This window comes from Mustela putorius, unplaced genomic scaffold, assembly GCF_011764305.1.
Source record: "Mustela putorius furo isolate JIRA1106 unplaced genomic scaffold, ASM1176430v1.1 tig00004007_pilon_pilon_pilon, whole genome shotgun sequence".
NCBI classification, from domain to species: domain Eukaryota; kingdom Metazoa; phylum Chordata; class Mammalia; order Carnivora; family Mustelidae; genus Mustela; species Mustela putorius.
Window position 1 is genome coordinate 4,272,904 of NW_025422145.1, and position 21,921 is coordinate 4,294,824.

Here is a 21,921-nt window from a genome sequence, read left to right on the forward strand (position 1 = left end):
CCGCTACCAGTGACTCCCATCTGTTCCTTGCATCCTAACCTGCTCTGTCTTCTCGGCAACAGTGAGACAGCCACACGAGGGCACAGGTGGGCAGCCAGAGAGGCCATGTGAACCGAGGTGGGAGCTGTCAACCACTGGGCCCAGGGGTAATGCAGAAGCATAGACCATGGGACCCAGATGACAGAGACTTCGACTGAACTGTGTCTCTGTGATCCCCAGGCGATCTCAGTAACATTCTCCTTCATTTCCATTACACCACGCAAACCCTCCGTATAAATTCTCCTGTAAAGCTCTGTCAACAAAGAATAAGAATCTGTTACATGTTGTGAATATTCCATCTGACATTTAGTGGCCTCTGAGCAGAACCTAAGAATTCCAAGTAGAATCTAATTCTCTGGAGAATCACCCCAATACCGTAATATAATCACAAGCTACCAACTTACTCTAACATTTCCCATTATATATGTGGCATATTTTTTTCAAAAAGGTTTTTTTCCTTCCTCGATACGTACACACTGTATGTGTATTATGAAAAATGCACACTACAGGAAAGAAGGCAGGTGAGAGTACTATGTATGTACATAAAATGCCAAAATTAATTTGATGTACTTCTCTGCAGGGTGTTTTTTGGAGGACACGGTGGAGGCTGATGGGACAATGCAGAGAGGAAGGGGAGTTGCACTCACGGCGAATCTGCAACTTAATGCTATGCTTTTTCACTTAATAGAACTAGATATTCTTGACAAGAAAATTCCCATTAATATACATGTGAGAAGAAAAATGTATTCTTTACATTTTCTAAATCGGCTAAAGGCTGACTCTTTTGCCAAACTGAATCCAATTCAAATACTGAGGCAAAGAGAAGTTTTCTGAATTTCAACATTTCTGTGAAGAGAAAATAATATATAATCATTTCTTTATTAATGAAGAATGGATTCTGCCGACATGTGAATTCTTCCCTCCCTGAGGTCCCGCACTGAAGCATGCGGACTTCCTGAACAGCGGACTGCCTCCACCCCTGGCTCCGAGGGATCCAGGAGGCCCTCACCTGACAAGCTTGCTCACCACCCTGCACCGACAGCAAAAGCTGGAAAGCTGGCTGACATGAGTGTCCCCATAACTATCAGCCTCAGCCTTGAGCCCACAAGCCGGGAGCGGCCTGCTGCACCCAGCAAGGTCTCCGTGTTCGGTGTGGGATCGGGTGGGGGGGTGGCCCAGACACAGAGCAGCGCCTCGGCAGTCCAGTCAGAAGGCAGAGGTGGAGGGCCCACGGGCCGTGTATTAAATCCCTAGCTCCAGACTCTGGTCCGCAGCTATGACGGGAAAACAAGAACTGCACCCAGCCTGTCATCAGAGGAAACCAGACAGCTGGATGAAAGGCGTGCAACAATGGCTTTCCCGCACTGGGACGCGGGCAGCATGGCACTGGAACTCCTAGAGGAAAGGGAACAACTGAGATGAGCCTCTCAGCCGCTGACCGTGAGCTCGAGCCTTCAGACAGTGCGAGGTAGGCCGGCGGCACTGGGGAGCCGGAGACGAGAGCTAAGGGGAAGCAACGACAGCCGGGAGTTGCAGGGCAGATTGCGGAACGGCAGATTGTGGCCCATACTGAGAACAAGTCCTGGAGAGCTGCACGGGGCACCCTGGGGTGTCTGCTCAGTCCTGAGTTATGTGTGCCCACAGCGGTTTCACAAGGCGGGGTAAGAAATGACCAGAGAACCAGCAGCTAAACACTTCCAAGGTGCACAGGAGGCTGGGAGATGTTCGAGCTCTGACTAGCCTGAGCAAAAAGATCTCCCCGGGGCACTGAGTGGGGCATTCGGCAGAGATTCCAAAGGGGGTCAAGGCCTAGTAAAGGCACCACCCCTGGAGGGAATGATACCTTATATCCTTCCTAACAAAGCTTGAAGAAGGCCTTGGGAGTGATCCAAAAGTCCAACACTCGAACCAAAACAAAGACCCACGCTTTAAAGGAAGACAACCAAAACAAAATCCAGCCACTCAGCAATGTAACACTCACGATGTTATATCCAATAAAAAGTTAGCAGACAACGTGCCAGGAGGGAGGAAAATGTCTTTGTAATGGGAGAAAAATCTGTCAATAAAAACAGATGCAAAAATAACAGAAAAAAAACATGAATTAACAGCCATAACTATGTACAAGTATTTAAAGGAAAACGTGAATACAGTGATGAGAGAAATAAACAATGCAAAAAAGAATGGAACTTACAGAGATAAAAATAAACTAAGATGAACATTTTATTGGATACAATTAGCAGCATGTTAGACCTTCATTAGAAAAGAAAGATAAGTGAACATTTGAAAAAAGCATAGCTAATAGGATGCTACAAAAATAAACAAAATACTAAAAACAGAATTAACCGCCCCCCCAAAAAAAGGGAAGAAAAGAGGAATAAGGAACAGACTGAACAAATACAACATACCACAAAATGGCTGACTTAAACTCAACTGTGGTAGATGGCCTCTACTGATCTCTGCCTTCTGGTATATATGGTTTTGTATAGTCCTCTCCCCTTGAGTAATCTGTTTTTCAACAGCAGAATAGGGCACTGTTGAGGAAATGTTGGGGGAAAAAAAATTACTTTTGTCTTGCTGGCAGACCTCTCTCTTACTGGCTTTGACAAAGTAAGATGTCATGTTGGACAAGCCCACATGGCAAGAACAGGGGAGGCCTCCAGGTAGCAGCCAGCAAGGAAATGAGGCCCTTGGACCAACAACCCTCAAGGAACTGAATCTTGCCAACAACAATGTAGCAAAGGTTACAGGCATATCCTTCCCCATACGGACCTTCAGATGACATGGCCTTGGCTGATACCTGAGTGCAGGCTCCTGAGACTGTGAGGCAGAGGTACCCAGCTTAGATTTACCTAAATTCCTGACCCAAAGAAACAGCGAGATATAAATGTGTCTTGTGTTAAGCTACTAAGGTATGAAGTAGTTTGTTACACAGCTACAGATAACTAATATGCCAAATAAATCAACAATTACTTTAAATGGAAACTATCGAAATATTGCGGTTGAAAGACAGAGACTTTTTTTAATCTAGTACTCTAGAAAACATAACAGACACTCAAAATACATGAAAGCAAAAAAAAAATATCGAAAGGAGGAATAAATCCACAGTTTTAGTTGGGGTTTTCAACATACCTCTCTGAGCAACTGACAGAACAAGAAAAAAAATCAGGAAGAATATACGGGACTTGAACAATCTTATGAACCAAATGACTTAACTAACATTTATATACCGTTCCACCCTCAAGGATATATGAAACATTCATGGTCATTTAAGAAAGGTATCCACTTTTATGAGAAAGTACACGTTACACAGAGTACACTATTACATCGCGTAATAGAACAAAAAGAACAGCACTGTCTAGAACCATCAGATTCTGAAACCCATAGCTTAGGACTAAGTTCTTAGACTTCTTTAAATTTCAACTTTTCCAATCCTAACTTGATCTGCTTGGTGTAAGTTTAAATTCTTTGACCTGGAAAATCCTCCAAATTATACTTCGGAGTCCCAACAAAATCTTCAGATTTTTGAAGGTGTGAACATTGTTTCCGTTGAGGGTTCTGAAAGCACTCAGCGAGCACACAGTCAAGCAGCTACTCTAATTCTATGCACAAATAAACAAGCACACGATGATGCAGCCAGAGATTTCACTAGTTTATCAGCAAGTTATTTAATCAAATTCCACTTTTTTGCAAGACGCAGAGACTATCTAACTGAAACTGACGGTGTGAGACAGAAACATCTATGTTAGAAAACTACATTAGAAAAGTAATACTTTCTCATACTGAGAGTATGTCTAGTAAAATATCACTTTGTTATTCTTGGCCTGAGAAAAACAGTAATAAGAGCATATAGACCTTTTTATTCGTATTCATTTTATACACATCAATCAAGAGGCACGTAATTCTTTGGTACATTCAATAACTACTTGTGACCAATTACTAAGCGCTCTATTATTTCACTTTTGTTTCCATTTTATTTTACCAAGGAGACCTCTAAAATACCCTGGGTTTCTGATGGGTTACTACGATATGATAACATGAGTTTTATTTATCCTGACATTAAGAGGCTTGAGTGAAATCATATACCAATTCACTTCTTGTGTCCCACTTTAAAATTTGCTCAAAACATATTATAATCCAACACCAAAATCAGATATCGAATCATAGGAAAGTTCTGATTCTGTAGGAGTTCTTTTGTTTAATACTTAAAGCTTCATAGTTTCACCCAAAGGATTAACTCATTGAAAAGAAACATGCAAAGAAGGAAAGAAACCACACAACCACCGCCCGCCCCCCAACAAACCTGCCCCTTCAGATGCAGAATGCTGTTTGGCCCTAGAGTTTCATACATACACTCAGACACAGCAGACTGGGACAACCATGGGCTGGTAGCATTTAAAGCCAACTATAAATCAAAGAAATCCTAATTACCCATTTCCTTAGGTTGTTCAGGCTCTAAATCTTTTGGGTTCTTCCCTTCTCATTTTTTTTTTTTTGCACTATAATGTTTTTATAAAGAACCTTATAATAATATACAATAGACTATTTTAAGAGAATTCAGATGAACTGAAAAACAACTTATAGATCTGCCCTCCCCCACTCAAGTGACCTTAGAGCATAATGTAAACAACTGTCATCACACCAAGATTTCATAGAATATTATCCTACACCACTAGAACTGTTTGTTTTCACACATGCCAAAGGTCCTTGGGAAATAAGTCATTGTATACATGCATATTTATTTTTGAAAAGGTCATTCACAAATTTAATCAATTTCTTTATTAAATAATTAGGTTCAGACTGAAAACATTTTAATTGCGAGATGTGATTATGACACAGATTTCCTGGAATCAAAACGAAAAAGAGAAAGAATTTAAAAGTCAACTCAGAGCAAGAAATCTCTTTAAACATAGCAAATAACTGTTTTACTACTTCAAAATACCAGAAGTCCTCTGCATAATACTTATCATATACATCAAATGCCTTAAAAGTGTCTAAGCAGCCATATCTACTATCTTAATCTCTTCAGAACAAGTACATAAGGAGAAAAATCGATAAATCAGTCCTTGATGACAGAGGGTTTGTTTAGGAGTTTACCAAATGGAATGGCCCTGCTGGAATTCCTTCAAGCAGCCTGTGAAAATGTCAGAACAGAGTCTGTTTTGGAGGTCATAGTCCCTAGAGAGCTCTGAGTTTTGGCCTGTTTGTCTTTTCACATGCTTTAATATTCGAAAATCATTCCTTGTAGACACTGACTGATGCCCAGGGAATGCTAGGATTGTGGGAACTGGCAGTACCAACGAGAGAGACAAACTTCATGGGAAATCAGTGCCTACTACATTGACCCCTTGGCGCTCATCAGATAAGCTGCTCTTCAAGTGTTATGAAGGTACACGGAGTGACATTAAGAAACTGCACGTCATTTGACATCTTTAAAGAGAAATACTTGTGGAAAATGGGGGCCGAGATGACCGGGCCTACTGAAAGAAGCACTCAGTCATAAAACATCGTGGTGGAATCCTGAAAAACCGTATTCACTTGGTATGAATTCGAAGACAGCATGGGGGTTGGAAATTCATGAATAATTTTTGACTTCTCCAAAACTTAAGAGCCTCCGGTTGACTGGAAACCTTAGAGATGACGTCAACAGTTAGTTCACACATACTCGGTGGGTTTCATATATTACACACTGTAGTCTCACAGTAAAGCCAGGAGGAAAAAAAAGGTTATTAAGAAAATCATACAGAAGAGCAAGTAACATTTTCCGGACCGTACTGTATTTGTCAAAAACAATCTGCACACACGCAACCCATGCAGTTCAAACCCACGTTGTTCACCCGTCAACCCGAACTGTGTTCTCAAGACATACATGACCGTGACTAACAGCTGCAACGTGCTAATTACTTTGCCCACGACGTTACAGGCTTGACTTACACGAACGCACTGCATCCTTAACGCAACTCTGTGAAGCAGGGGCTAGTATGATCCCCATTTGGTAGATGAGAAAAGTGAGGCAAGGGGAAGGGGAGTCATTTGTCTCAGTCGACAGCCAGGAACGGTGCAGCCAAGACCCGGACTCAGACACGGGACCTCCAGGGTCGGTGCTGTCACCACTGTGCGCACTGCTTCTTTCGTGGCATTATGACATCAAGCAGGCAGTGCCGGGTACCTGGAACCGAGGACTTACGAGGCACCGAGCACATGCTAATTAGCATAAGAGCGCTCTTGCTGTAAGCCTCTCAGTGGCGTGTGAGGCACACATAATGTGACTGCTGTTTATGAATTAAAAACACAGGCTTTGTGTCTTTGTCCTGTCCAAGACAGCAGGCTCTATGCTTGACCCCACAGATCTCTTTTTCTCTTTAGTCTTTTTCTTTTTTTTTTTTTCTTCCATAGACCTCCTCCTTTAAAATTAGGTTCTTTCTCTCTCAGTTATCTGCAAGAATCATCTCTAAATTCATTTTCTGTATATACTTGAAGGGATTACTTTCAAGGATCTATGCGCGCAGCAATTTTAGGTGAATGCACCACATTCTGACCTGCTAACATTGACCAGAAGGCTTAGAAATCTAAGAATTATTCTAAGGTAGGAGACACAATGATCGCTCAATAAATATTGTCTAGTAATAAAACCATCCCGATTTCCACTCTTGAAATACGGATTTTTAAAACCATTTTGGAGAACTGGGTATTGAGATATGACAAGCTTTCCCCTGATACACTATATGCTGGCACTTTGCCCACGCAGCCCAGTCAACAGGCTTCCTCACCACTACATTGGGATCGTGGCTTCTGTCCAAGAGAGTCTCCCATTTTGTAGCTAGGAATATCAAATCTGCAGAGATCACCGACAAATCCTAGTACTTGTTAGCTTTCTAACTAACCGACGAGAACCAAATGCAAGTTGTAAATCAGACTTTTTGCTTTTCTTGTTTTATCTTCATTAAACATAGAGATCATCTTTAAAAACCTGGGTTTTACAAAACAGACACCCAACTATTAGCATTTCCTTAATGAAAACAACAACATAAATGAACAGAAAAGAAAACAAATAACTTGGGCTTTAAAAAAAGCTAAAATACTATCCTTTAACTGACAGTCTGACGCTGTTACAAAAACGTTAACGCATACCTGCCAACCCTTAAATACCACAAATAGGGAGATACTGCGTATCCTAAATTAGATACAGTTTTGTTTTGTTTTGTTGTTGTTGTTTTTAGGATAACACAATTGAGTCAATTTCTCTTTCTTTTTAAATATGGAGGGAAAGTCTGACTAATTGGGCGAGCTGGCATGTATGTTTAATAATACATCTGCAAGGAACGTAATAAACAGCGACATTATTAATTTGTGTCTGTGGAAAATTCCATCTGTTAACTGAGATGGACGTTATCTTCCATTCTATCTGGTTCTGCTGCCCGATGAACAGCACAAGGCAGAAGTGAGAATGAGATATAAGAACACAAGATGCAATGAGGAAGGGCAGCCAGAGAGAGACACATGGGCTGAAAGCTACCATACGGATATTACAATGGGCATACCGTGTGACACAGAGAGCTTCCGAGACTTACCCATGCTCACAGACTGAGTCAGCAGAGGAGACTGGAGTCCTGACTCCCAAAAGACTACACTTCCTGTTAATAATAGTGAGGGCAGCAGGTGAGGGTAGCCAACAGTACGGATTAATTTAAAGGAGTTAGAAAAACATTGGGTATGATATTTGCGAATTAGGGCGATTATCAACTACAAACCAAAGAGAAAATTCCAAAACATTTGTTATTCCGACATATTTGTCTTCTTGCTTTGTCTCAACAGTGCCTTATTAGTGATATCTTAACGTAAAATAACAAAGGAAGAAAAAACACGAGTCACTTTCCCCCCCGTATATTCCCTAAATTTATCATTCTCCTTCAGTCATGGTACAGAGCAGGTGTCCCACATCTACCCTTCCTCTTCCTTTTTGGCTAACAGAGGTCCCTGTGGTTGGGTTAGGTGGAGCACACAGGCAAGAAAGAGCCCAACTTAATTTTAACAAAGTCTCTTGGCCTACCAGAGGGTCTAATTATAAGCCAACTAATTAATTACAAGTAGTCTTAAAAGGTCTAAGTAGCGAGGGTATTGTAGTTGAGTGATATCTAGTAACTAATTATTTATATTTTATATGTCCTCTTTTAAAATTACTTTCTGAGACACAGGAAAGACTGTTTCTTAATTAATAAGTTTCTGTTTCTTTGCTGGACCAGAGCCTAATGGAAGTCATACAAAAATTATCTCAAATAGTCTATATAAGAAATGATGTACTTCTAGGACTCCGATAACTTTAGAAAACCCTTGTAACGATTTTAGGCAAACATTTTTTAAATATTAAGATAATGTGGCCTCACGCTAGTCTGCACTGATAATTATTATTATGTTCTATAATTTACTTTTAATAAACATGTTAATTGTTGACATTCAAGAGCATTTTTGCAAGAGGATGCAATTTAAAAACTGGGTAAATACTGGATAAATAACTCAAAATAGGGCTTTCAGGTGTGCTAGGCTCGGCCTAGAGTCCTAGATGCACTCCTGAGACTGGAAGCTCCCGCTACCCACTCAGCACGGCACTGCTCCGACTCGTCCCTGCAGGAGGGAGCGTGTAGCTACTGCCCAGCCCCACCCCTGCCCCCACCCACACACTGCTGGGGTGTGTTCTGCGATGCACTGAAGCAGACTACATCTCAGTAACAGCCCAACTGTCCAAACAAGAAATCCAGCGCACAAAAAGGAAGGTGGACAGGGTTAGAGATGCTGATTTATGTTGTGAAACACAACACGCTCTTTAATAGAGAGCTGGTAAACACCATTGCGAAACAGAGTACCCCACCTGTAAGCTACTTATAGGACTTGGTTTTCGTTTTGAAAGGGTCAAGAAATTGTCACAAAGAGACAGGAAAGCTGCCATAATTAATCAAGAATTTCCTCTGCAGCTATCAGGGGGTTCATGGTTGGCTTTTAAACGTTCAAATTGTGTTTAGTATTAACATGTAGAGCCTAGTTTTTAAAAACATATTAGAAATGAAGGAAGATTAATTAAGGAAGTTATATATATTTCTCTTCCTAGACTAAGTACTCTGTCTGTAGTAACTCTTGAAAGCAGAAAAAGAAATATCTAAATGTATCAGACTGTTTATTAACATCATGAGAATTTTAAATATTCAAGATCCTAAATATGTTAATAGTAAAGCCAAGGATAAGAGAATGTTACAGAAAATTATTCATTTCTATTTCTTATAGAAAGGGAAAGCAAGAACCCTATCGTTCCATGTCTTGGTCATTTAGCATCTATTCATTTGCTTCCCATTTATGACACTCTGAGAATATCCTGCCTGGTTGTCTGCTCCAGAGGAAAACAGAAATATTCTCTCTTTCCTCACCAATCTCCAGTCCGGCATACCATCCTGCGTACATGCTAAGAAACAGGGCTCTGTTTCAGACAAATGCTCCTCACCTTTGGGCATTTTCAAACACCTGGAGTGACCCTAAGCCTAACAGGTAGGTTAACAAGGAGTGGGGAAATGTTTTCTAGGTAAAACATCAAGAAAAGACCAGCCATGAGCAAATACCATTTATTTTCTTTGGTACGAAGCAAGCAATTTTCTTTGGCTGGGTTTCATGGCAAGGCAAATTTCACCTGACTGTCTGCAAAAGTATTAATACCTGTACTGAATACGATGCAAAGAACTACCTCGCGTTCCCTTGTATGCAACAAACTTGTGAATGAATTATTTTCTCTCTAGTATGATCATTCTAGAACAGACTGAGAGATGGTCTAAAACTATTCACCGTGATAAATTTAATGGATGGAAAACCTTAGGAACAAAAATTTAAAATGGGACCATTAACTCAAAAACCCAACCACTGCAGTGACTAGAAATACCGAAGTTTAAAATAAGAATAACAACAAAGTTTCCTTTTTCTGAGTCCTAAAAACACGTGATTTCAAAGCAAATACAGTTTCAAAAAGCCTGTTAATACAGGAAGGGAAAAGTGTCAGATACTATTTTCTACCTACTTGATACTAGTGACAGCTGGCCTGTGGTGAATCCATGGCCATGTTAACATAACCGAGTCCCATCTTCAGAGCTGTACCAAGAAGTATTAAAATGCCAAACTGTTTTAAAAAGTGGGGGGAGGAAATCTATGTCGACTTATCTGCTTTACTGCATGATAAAGCTGGCAGTGACTTAAAAGCTTAAATTCACCAACCAGCATGCTTATCAGTCTTGCAAATGACCTCAAGACATACAACTATAAGCTTCCTACCTGTGGTCCTCTAAGTGGGGGCACGAGGCAGAGCTGGACTCTTTCAGGCATGTTGTTTCGATCCACTTTGTCTCTCCTTGCCTTTATAAAGCTACATTCAACTTACAGCACCTGAGCTTTTCCTAGTTTGGCAATAAAAAAATAACCGTCCCTGGACTGATTTCCTTTTTACTGCCTATGTTTACCATCTGAAGGAATGCTAATATTGTGTAAAACACCCAAACAGAGCTCAATTTTCCTGTGCAGGCACAGTTTCATTAAAGGTCCATGACTGTATATCCACGTTTCCTTTACTAAGGACTCCCTTGCTGGGAAGAATTAATGGTCTAATCGGTTGTCTTACTTTTGAGGTACCTCCAGTTATGGAATTATTTTGGCCACATTCAGGGGTCAAGAAAGGCCCTAGCTTTTCTTTGGTAAACATCTTTCACATTTCCTGCAACAGTAGGAATTGTCTGCTATTCCGCTGCATTACCAACATAAATATTGGTCAAAAATAAGGGAAGACCCTAGCGTCACTGCCTAGGTGTCAACCTCTCTGTCCTCGTTAGGTTTACTTATAAGCTATTTGGTGAAATGATCCTTCTATACACTAATCCAAACTGAAATATCTTCATATTCCCCAACTCGAAAAGGAAAGAATTCAAACAAGTGAAATTCAAACGCTTAGGACTAAAAATGAGACACAAACACCAAAGAAATACCTAAATTTGACTATTTCATAATCTAAACAGTACTTTGTATTAATTCATTTTGAGGCCAAGACCTAAATTTTATGTATGATATGACCTAAACATGGTACTAAGAAAACTTAAAAAATGAAGAATTAATGTAAAAAAGTAAGGTAAGACAGTTACGGTTCTTTTATCTCCCTATTGCTTGATGTGATTCCACTCTACTCATAAAACTATCAAAAAGGGTAGCTTTCTCAGGTGCCTGGGTGGCTCAGTACATTAAGCATCTGCCTTTGGCTCGGGTCATGACCTCCGGGTCCTGGGATCGAGCCCCACGTCGGACTACCTGCTCAGCAGGGAGCCTGCTTCCTCCTCTCCCTATGCCTGCAGCTCCCCTTGCTTGTGCTCACACTCTGTCAAATCAATAAAAATTTTTTTTTTAAAGGTAGATTTCTGATAGCTGTACAAGGATTCCAGTATGCCTTGGAATATACACACAAATCAGGCTAATATATCATAAGTCTGAACTTGGGGTGTATGCCTGAATATAAGGTAAGGTTTTTAACTTCCTGATGTCACCTATTAGAAAAGAGGAAACTGCTTTTTGAATCTTTACATAGCATCTCAGATTATAAGATACTTTTTCTACTCAATAGTGAACAAAAATGTACCTGAGGAAAACATATTTGCTTAAAATTAACTCCATTCAAAACTAGTTTTAGGATGTTTATAAAAATATCTTAGTAGGAAATCATCAAAAGGGGGGAAGACGAAGCCAACACATTAACTAGTCCCAGGTTATAACCTTAAAATTGAAAGTACTGAGTGTTGTTATAACAAGACTTTGAAAAACTGCTTTTAAAAAAGTGGAAAAATGCTATTCGGTCAGAAAGGATGCAAGTAACAGTAGTTAATTCTGAGGAAGTAACTAGGTAGCTAAGGGGAAAGACTGGGAGGTGAAGTACTTTTCACTGTGACCCATTTGTGCCCTGTACATTTTAGGGCAGTGAGAGTGTTACCTACTCGAGCAAAGCAAAACAGATAATTATATTCTAAAATTACAGGAACTACAGCCACATAAAATGTTATGACCAACCACAAATCACATGAGTGATTATGTTATAGAGACTGCAAACATACAAGGGCAAGACACACAACGCACACACGCACCCAACCCCACTGGTTCGTCAACGGTAGTCTAGACATAAAATCTCCCGTGTCAGATCATGTGTGAACTCAAAAACCACTCTACCTCAAGACAGAAGAGACAGAAATGAAGATACAAGCTGGGTTTTAGTGCTAGACGGATGATGCCAAGGGGTTTTGCTGATGATAAAGAAAAAAGCACTTCTCGCAAAGATTCATGGATAAAGTGTAAGCAAGCTGGTTCTATGAAATATGAGGGTGAATAAAGCAATCCTTCTATATTATTGCACAGCGTCATGAAATGTGATTTTAGTTATATACATGTAACTAAATGACTCAACTAAAATTTTTACCTTTTATTCCATCTTCCTAAAAATTTATATAGGGAGTCTACCTAATATTCGGGCTAACCTTATATTCAGGCATACATATTTAAGACAACATTCTTGCAAGAGAATGTGGTGTGCTTCATCAAGTAAATCACAAAGCATAAACTTTTGCAACACGTTTCCTTCCTCTGCTACATATGACCATTGTCTTGAGTTACTGTATACTCCTGCAGTTTTATACTGGTGCAACTCACATATATTTTCTTGAGGATAATAATCTGAACATGACACAGGTCTAAAGGTACTAAGTGAATTTGATGACACTTAGTCATGCTTTAGTAAATATAGTTATACTCTGTCAGCTAGTCTTAGAAAGGAAGGCCCCTAATTGGTGGAAGGTTCTATAGCCTGAAATGTTTGATAGCACTTAAGTCAAAATGTTGCTTTACACCACTCACACTTGACAAGGGTTATGCCCAAGAGCAAGTACCAGAGACCCTATCTGAAGCAGACAAGTATACTCTGAATACATGTACGAAAGATCCGGAGAATCACAGCGTATCATTTTCCTGCATATGATAAGGCCAATAGTGAAAAGGACTGGGAAACAGAACCTAGAAAAATAAGCAACAAGGTACATAAGGAAGTGTTCTAGAAGGGAATGGTTTCATTTCTTCTGGCTTTTAAAACCAAAATTTTAAAAATGTCTATCTGTAAATGTAAAACTCCTCAGAACTACAGAAAGCACACTAAATTCAGCTGACATTCTTAATGTGGCCCTTTTAATATATATGCTTGATGTGTTCACAAATTTTAACATTTTATGTTTGTTAGTTTTTACGTTATAAGTATTAAAATTAAGTATCTATTATCTATTCTTATTTATTTACATTAAAAGCCGATAGTACTGTATTTTCTGGAGACTCTGACAAGCCTCTGTGACCAATGAAAATTTCCTGACAGATACCAAATGAATAGAAAATATTCATTTTGCACACAATGACAAGCAGTCAAAGAATGACAATATGATCACATCCTATACCCACTCATAGAAAAATACTCAAATAAGAAATTCTTGTTTTCTTAGTGATCATCCAAATTAACTTGTGGATAAAGTTAAAATAACTAAAGTTATCCAAATAACTAAGTTATCCAAATAACTTAAAGGCTGTCAGTTCTGAAACTAAGGTGCAACACACTGGAGACGGGGACAGGGGAGGACAGTGTGGTCCAAGCCTCAGTCTGTCTTGCAGGCTACCCTCCAGTGTCGTTGGAGCGTGAAACCGAGTGCTAGCATGGTTGCACCCAGAGCTTGCTTGCAAGGAGAATACTGCTACCAGATACGTACTGGGGGAATAATGAAAGAACTGAATGCAAAGTAAAGTATGCCTTACTCAAAACCAGCCAGCATCCCAATAAGGCTCTCCCCTCGTCACAGGCTGCCCAATGTAACCAACCAAAAAAAAAAAAAAAAGTACTACCAAACAGTAATCAACTTGGCTCACGAAAAGGAAAGTCTTTAAACCCAGTCCCCACTGCGCATGCTCAAGAGCTCACCGTTCTTCCTCTCGTTCAGAGGGGGCAGGTGCTGGCTGGGCTGCAAGGACAGCTCCTGGAATTCGTGGGCAACAGCTTCACTTTGAGGACTCGGGGCAAGATGGGCTACCGGCCCCAGCTCCTCCTCGGCGTCTAGTGCCCCTGGGGGATCCATGGTGCTCCAGCGACTGGCGACGGGCGTCCGAGACCTCTCTTAAATGCGGCCTGCCGAAGAGACTGTCAAGTAAAAACGTGTAAGGAGATGGTACATTGATTTTTCTCCAAGTTACACAAAAATATTAAAATGGAAACCCTGGGTTCTAGTCCAGCTTCACTGCTGTGAAGCAACTGCCAATTCGTTTACTTTCTCTGGATCTTGGGTTCTTTGTCCAACACACAGGAATAACGGACTTCCTATCTAAAATAGCACTTACCAGGTAAATATAAGTTGAAAGGTATTTTACATAATTTTTTTATACTGTGGATTAAAGAAAGTTATACTTATTGATGTCACTAAAGATTTTATTCTTTTAAAAGATTCTATTTTTTATTTAAGTGACAGAAAGAAAGAGACAGCAAGAGAGGGGAGTGGGAGAAGGAGAGGCAGGCCTTCCGTGGAGCAGGGAGCCTGATGTGGGGCTCGACCTGGCTTACAGGGTGAGCAGTGGGCAGCAAGAAAGCTTATTGAAAGCTGAAAGCTAGGGGTGTCTGGGTGGCTCAGTGGGTTAAGCCTCTGCCTTTGGCTCAGGTCATGATTTCAGCATCCTGGGATCAAGTCTTGCATCGGGCTCTCTGCTCAGCGGGGAGCCTGCTTCCTCCTCTCTCTGCCTGCCTCTCTGCCTACTTGTGATCTCTGTCAAATAAATAAATAAAATCTTTAAAAAAAAAAAAAGAAAGAAAGAAAGCTGAAAGCTAAAAGGATGGTGGTCCACATTATGCAGGGGTGAAGCATTTCACCAAACTGTTGCCTGCTTAGCATTCCCTAATTCCCAATCACAGTTCATTGACCCACTCTCCTAATGATGGGCATTTAGTTGTTTTCAGTTTCCATTACAAATAAAAGTGCTATGAAGATTCTTGTCCAAGTATTTATATGGATATATGCTTTCACTTTTCTTGCATAATAAATACCTAAGAATAAAACGAGTGGATCATACAGCAACTGAGTATTTAAATTTTAAAGAAACTAACAAAGGATTTTCCAAAGCGATTATGCCATTCTGCAGTCTTAACTAGCAGTGACGGAGAATTCCAGTAGTTCTACAACCTCGCTGACAATTATGGTCAATCTTTTTCATTTTAATTATTTCAATGGGCGTGAAATGGTAACTCAGTGTGGTTTTATTTATTTATGTATTATTTTATTGAATTATACTCGAGATATTATACCAGTTTCAGATGAACAGGACAGGAATTTGGTATTTTTATATATTCAAAATGATCATCACAATAGGTCGGGTTGCCACCTGTCACCATATAAAATCATTACAAATGATTGACTACAGCCCCTAAGCTCCATATTATGTCTCTGAGACTTAGTTATTTTATAACTCAAAGTCTTTACTTCTTAATTCCCTTCACCTATTTTGCCAGTCTCACCTTCCCCCTCCCAACCACCAGTTTGTTCTATGAGGTCTGTTTCTGTTTCGGTTTTTCATTTTTTCAGATTCCACATATAAGTGAAATCATACAGAGTTAGCTTTTGTCTGACTTATTTCACTTAGCATGATATCCTCGAGGTCCTGTTGTCACAGAAGACAAGATTTCATTCCTTTTGGGGGCTGAGTAATATTATACACACACACACACACACACACCCTTCTTTATCCATTATCTATTGATCGATATTTGGATTACTTCTATGCCCTGGCTATTGTAAATAATACTGCAATAAGCATAAAGGTAGTATATATATATTTTTTTTCAATTAGTTTTTCATTTTCTTCAGCTAAATACCCAAAAGTGGAATTCCTGGATCATAGGGTAATTCTATTTTTAATTTTTTGAGGAACCCCCATACTGTTTTCCATAGTGTCTGCCCTAATTTACATTCTCACCAACAGTGTACAAGGGATCCCCTTTCTCCACAACTTGACCAACACTTGTTATTTCTTGCCTTTTTGAAGACAGCCATTCTGACTAGTATTAGGTGATACCTCATTGTACTTCTGATACGCATTTTCCTGATAATCAGTGATGTTCAGTATCTTTTCATGTGCTTGTTGTCCATCTATATGTCATCCTGGGAAGACTGTCTATTCAGGTCCTCTGTCCATATTTAATGGGCAGAGTTGTTGTTGTTATTTTCGTAAGTTCTTTATATATTTTGGATATCAACCCCTTATCAGATATATGGCTTTACAATGATCTTCATTCAGCAGGCTGCCTTTGCATTGTGTTGATGGTCTCCTTCACTCTGCAAAAGCTTTTTAGTTTGATGGGGTCCCATCTGTTTATTTTTGCTGCCCTTGCCTAAGGAGATATATCCAAAAAAATATCGCCACGACTGATATCAAAGAGCTTACAGCCTATGTGTTCTTCTAGGAGTGTTATGGTTTCAGTCTTGCATTTATGCCTTTAATCCATTTTGTGTTCATTTTTGTGTACGGCGTAAGAAAGCAATCAAGTTTCATTCTTGTGCACACAACTGTGCAGTATTCCCAGCACCATTTATTGAAAAGCCTGTCCTCTCCCCACAGCATGTTCTTGTCTCCTTTGTGTAAGTTAACTGACTATATAGGTGTGGGTTTATTTCTGGTCTATTCTCTTCTACTGACCTATGTCTGTTTTTGTGCCAGTACCACGCTGTTTTGATTACTACTGCTTTTCAGTACAGTTTGAAATTCCAGAGTATAATACTTCCAGCTTTGTTCTCTTTCCCAAGAATGCTTTGGCTATTTTGGGTCTTTGGTGGTTCCGTACAAATTTTAGAACTCTTAGTTTCACATCTGTGAAAAATGCCATTGGAATTTTTATACAGATTGCAGTGAATTGGTTGATTTGTTGACTGCTTTGGGTAGTACGGACATTTTCACAATTTTCATTCTTCCAATCCCAAAAGACAGCGTATCTTTTGATTTATTTATGCCCTCTTCAATTTCCTTCATCAGTGTTTTCTAGTTTTCAGAGTATAGGTCTTCCGCTTTCTTGGTTAAATTTATTCTAGGTTACTTTACTGCTTTTGATGCAACTGTAAATGGGATTATTGTCTTAATTTCTCTGATAGTTCATTATCAGGGTATAGACATGCACAAATTTCTGTATATTACTTCTGTATCCTGCAACTCTCCTGTTACAGTCTTTGTTTTAAATTCTATTTTGTCAAAAATATTAAAAATTAAAAAAATAATAATAATTTACACTAATCAAAAAAAAATTCTATTTTGTCTGATATAAGCATAACTGCCCCAGCTTTCATTTCCATTGGCATGGAAGGTCTCCTTTTCCACTGCTTCACTTTTAGTCTGTGTGTCTTTACATTCCGAGTGAGCCTCCTATAGGCGGTACATAGAAAATTCTGGTTCTATACATTCAGCCACCCTGCCTTTTGATTGGCATTTAAACCATTTACATTTAAAGCAATTATGAGGTGCCTGGGTGGCTCAGTCTGTTAAATGTCTGACTCTTGATTTTGCTCAGGTGGTGATCTCAGGGACCTGGGGTCAAGCCCCATGTCAGGCTCTACACTCAGCAGGGAGTCTGCTTGAGATTCTCTCTCTCCCTCTCCCCTTCCCTCCTGCTCATACATGCTCATTTTCACCCTCTCTAAAAATAAATAAATCTTTTTAAAAAAAATAAAGCAATTATTAATGAGTATGTACTTATTGCCATTTTGTTCATTGTTTTCTGGCTGTTTTTGTGGTCTCTCTCTGCTTCTTCTCCTCTCTCTCCCCTGTGGTTTGATTATTTTCTTTTGCATTATGCTTAGATTCCTTTCTCTTTTGTATATTTAAGTTTCTTCTTTGTGGTTACCATGAGGGTCACACAACATCTTATTATATATGGTCTCCTTTAGGTTGATGGTAACTTAATTCTTTATTTAAATTCATTGTAGTTAACATATGCTGTATTATTAGTTTCAGGGGTAGAATTTAGTCCATATAACACCCAGTGCTCATTATATCAAGTGCCCTCCTTAAAGCCCATCATCCAATTACCCCTTTCCAACAGTTCCTCCCCTGAGGCAACCCTCAGTTTGTTTCCTGGAGTACAGCATCTCATATGGTTTGCCTCCCTATTTTCATCTTATTTTATTTTTCCTTCCTTTCCCCTACGCTCAGCAGCTTTGTTTCTTAAACTCCATGTATGAGTGAAATCATATGGTACTTGTCTTTCTCTGACTTAATTCACTGAACATAATACCCTCTAGTTCCATCCATGTCATTGTAAATGACAAGGTTTCACTCTTTTTGATGGCTGAGTAATATTCCATTACACACACACACACACACACACACACACACACATCTTTTTTATCCACTCATCTGTTGATGGACATCTGGGCTCTTTCCATAGTTTGGCTATTTTGGACACTGCTACTATAAACATTGGGGTACATGTGTTCCTTTGGATCACTACATTTGTATCTTGGATAAATATCTAATAATGCAACTGCTGGGTCATAGGGTAGTTCTATTTTTAACTTTCTGAGGAAACTCCATACTGTTTTCCAGGGTAGCTGCCAACCAACAATATAAGAGGATTCCCCTTTCTCTGAATCCTAGCCAACATCTGTTGTTTCCTGACTTGTTAATTTCAATAGTAACTTAATTTTTAATGCATTCCAAATCTTTATATTTTTACTTCCCACTCCATGTTTTATATATTTGATATCACACTTTGTATCTTTTTATTTTATATATCCTTTTACTACTGTACTTTTAATAAAACTATGTTGTTGGGGTGCCTGGGTGGCTCAGTGGGTTAAAGCCTCTGCCTTTGGTTCAGATCATGGTCCTAGGGTCCTGGGATCGAGTCCCACATCGGGCTCTCTGCTTGGCGGGGAGCCTGCTTCCCTTCCTCTCCCTCTGCCTGCCGCTCTGCCTACTTGTGATCTCTGTCTCTCTGTCAAATAAATTTTTTAAAATCTTAAAAAAAAAAAACTACCATTGTCTTTTAACTTTCACACCAGCTTTATAAGTGGCTGATCCACTACCTTTATTAATTACCTTTTCTGGTAATTTTGGGATTTTTTTGGAATACTGGTAATTCTGGAATTTTTACTTTCATATATATATATACATTTTTTTAAGATTTATGTATTTTAGAGAGGGGGTGGAAATCTTAAACAGGTTCTTCACTGGGTGTGGAGCCTGACACAGGGCTCGATCCCATGACCCTGAGATCACTACCTGAGCTGAAACAAAGAGTCCAACACTTAACTGTGCCACCCAGGTATCCAACTTTCATATATTTTCTTATTAATTAGCGCCTTTCCTTCAGTGTTTAGAGAATTCCCTTTAACATTTCTTACAAGGTTGGTTCAGTGGTGGTGAATCCCTTCAGGTTTTGCTTTTCTAGAATACTCTTCATCTCTCCTTCAATTATGAATGATAACCTTGCCAGGTAGAGAATTCTTGGTCGGCAGTTATTCATTCTTTTCAGTACTTTGAATATGTCATGTCCCTCCTTTATGGCCTGTAGAGCCTCTGGTGAAAAACTTGCTGAAAGCCTTATAGGGTTTCCCCTGATACGTAACAGTTGCTCTTCTCTTGCTGCTCTTAAGATTCTATCCTTAACTTTTTAGAGATTTATTTATTTGAGAGAGAGACAGAGAAAGTGTGTGCTGGTGGAGGCGGGGAGGGGAAGAGTGAGAATCCTTAAGTAGACACCCTGCTGAGTGTGGCACCCGGGGTGGGTGTGGGGAGGGGTACACAATCCCTAGGACCAGAGATCACGACCTGAGCCGAAATCAAGAGTTGGATGTTAACCAAATAAGTCACGAAGGTACCCCACTTCACATAATTTTTTTTTTAAGATTTTAATTTATTTATTTGACAGATAGATAGCACAAGTAGGCAGAGTGGCAAGCAGAGGGAGAGGGAGAAACAGACTTCTCCTGAGCAGGGAGCCCAATATGGAACTCAATCCCAGGACCCTGGGATCATGACCCGAGCCGAAGGCAGCCACTTAACTGACTGAGCCACCCAGGCGCCCTCACATAATTTTTTTATGCTTTTCTCTCTCTTCTCCTTCTAGGACCCTTATAATGTGAATGTTAGTATGCATGAGATTGTCCCAGAAATCCCTTAAGGTATCCTCACTTTTCACAATTCTTTTCTTCATTTTGCTGCTCTGTCTGGGTGTTTTCCATTTCTTTGTCTTCCAGCTCACACAGTCGTACTTCTGTTTCATCCATGTTGCTGCTGAGCCACTCTAGAGTGTTTTCTATTTCCATTATAACTTCTGTTTGGTAGTTTCTTGTATCTTCTATCTCTCTTTGTTGAAGTTCTCTCTGTGTTCCTTTACTCTTCTGAGATCACTGAGCATCTTTATGACCATTACTCAGAACTTTTTATCAGATAGGTTGCTTATCTCTGTTTTATTAAGGTCTCTTTCGAGGGATTTGCCTTGTTCTTTGGTTTGGAACATATTCCTCTGGCTTTTCATTTTGCCTCTCTGTCTATATGTATTAGCCAAAACAAATACCTCCATGAGTCTTTTATTTTTTTCTCACTTTTTTTTCAGTGTTCCAAAATTCATTGTTTATGCACCATACCCAGTGCTCCATGCAACATAATACCTACCACCAGGCTCACCCAACCCCCACACTCCTCCCCTCCAAAAGCCTCAGTTTGTTTCTCAGAGTCCACAGTCTCTCAACGGTACTTCTCCCCCTCCGATTTCCCCCAATTCACTTTTCTTTCCTTCTCCCAATATCCTCTGTGTTATTCCTTATGCTCCACAAGTAAGTGAAACCATATGATGATTCTTTCTGCTTGACTTATTTCACTCAGCATAATCTCTCCCCAGTCCCGTCCATGTTGATACAAAAGTTGGGTGTTCATCCTTTCTGATGGAGGCATAATATTCTATCGTATATATGGACCATATCTTCTTTATCCATTCATCTGTTGAAGGGCATCTTGGTTCTTTCCACAGTTTGGCGACTGTGGCCACTGCTGCTATGAACATTGGGATTCAGATGTTTCTTTTCACTTCATCTTCTTTTTACTACATCTGTATCTTTCCTCCCCGAGTTCTGAAAGCACGGTTTTGTGCAGAAGCTCTGCCATGTGACCCAGAAGCACAGTCTCCCCTGGCTACCAGAACCGGGCACTCCATGTGTCCCTTGTACAGGTTGTGAGTGCCTGCCTTTGGTTTAGGGATGTGGTTGCTATGTGTGAAGGGTGGAGCTCAGGGCACTCACCCGGCCTGGTTGTAGTTCAGCCGCTGTACAGGGAGGGAGGGGTTTGGACCGCTTGACTTTCCTAGTTGTGGCTTTGGTCTTTGTGTGGGGTGGGTTGGGGCTCAGGGCGTTAACCCAACCCTTTTGCTGCTGGGATGCTGAGCAGGATGGGTGGGGCGTGAGGCACTTGCCTAGCCCCGTTATGACATGGGGTAGGAAAGAGCACACCCTCTGGTGCTAGCAGGCTAGAGAGAGGGCACCAAAAATAGAACCAGTCAGTTCAGTCACTGGCAAGTTAGGATGAGATTGCAAAAATGGCATCCACCAGTATTTCTGTCCCCAGATCAAGTCCCTGCAGGTTCCTGCCTCTCTAGCAGGAAACTAGTAAGTGGTTCTCCCTCACTTATGGTCTAGGTGCTTTTCAATCTGTTGCTTTTGTGCTGGATCTCGGAATGAATGTTTTTGCACGAAAGCCCTTTAAGAGCAGGATCTCCATTCCCTGCAGTTCTAGGATCCTCCTAGTATTAAGTTCCATTGATTTGCAGAA

General features: G+C 40.1%; 1 protein-coding gene across 5 annotated transcripts in view; it reads right to left on the bottom strand.

Annotated features, from left to right (window-relative positions):
• MRTFB (myocardin related transcription factor B) overlaps window positions 1–21,921 on the bottom strand; it is a 259,815-nt gene that overhangs the window by 103,806 nt on the left and 134,088 nt on the right. For 3 of the 5 annotated variants that reach the window (XM_045072094.1, XM_045072096.1, XM_045072093.1), the window contains exons 3-4: window positions 14,048–14,263; window positions 7,608–7,670 (exon numbers count right to left, since the gene is read on the bottom strand). In XM_045072094.1, coding sequence (XP_044928029.1) covers window positions 7,608–7,670; window positions 14,048–14,201 — 217 coding nt within the window. In that variant the 5' untranslated portion in view covers window positions 14,202–14,263. The remainder of the gene's footprint in view (window positions 1–7,607; window positions 7,671–14,047; window positions 14,264–21,921) is intronic. The other 2 variants (XM_045072097.1, XM_045072095.1) reach the window with 1 other exon arrangement.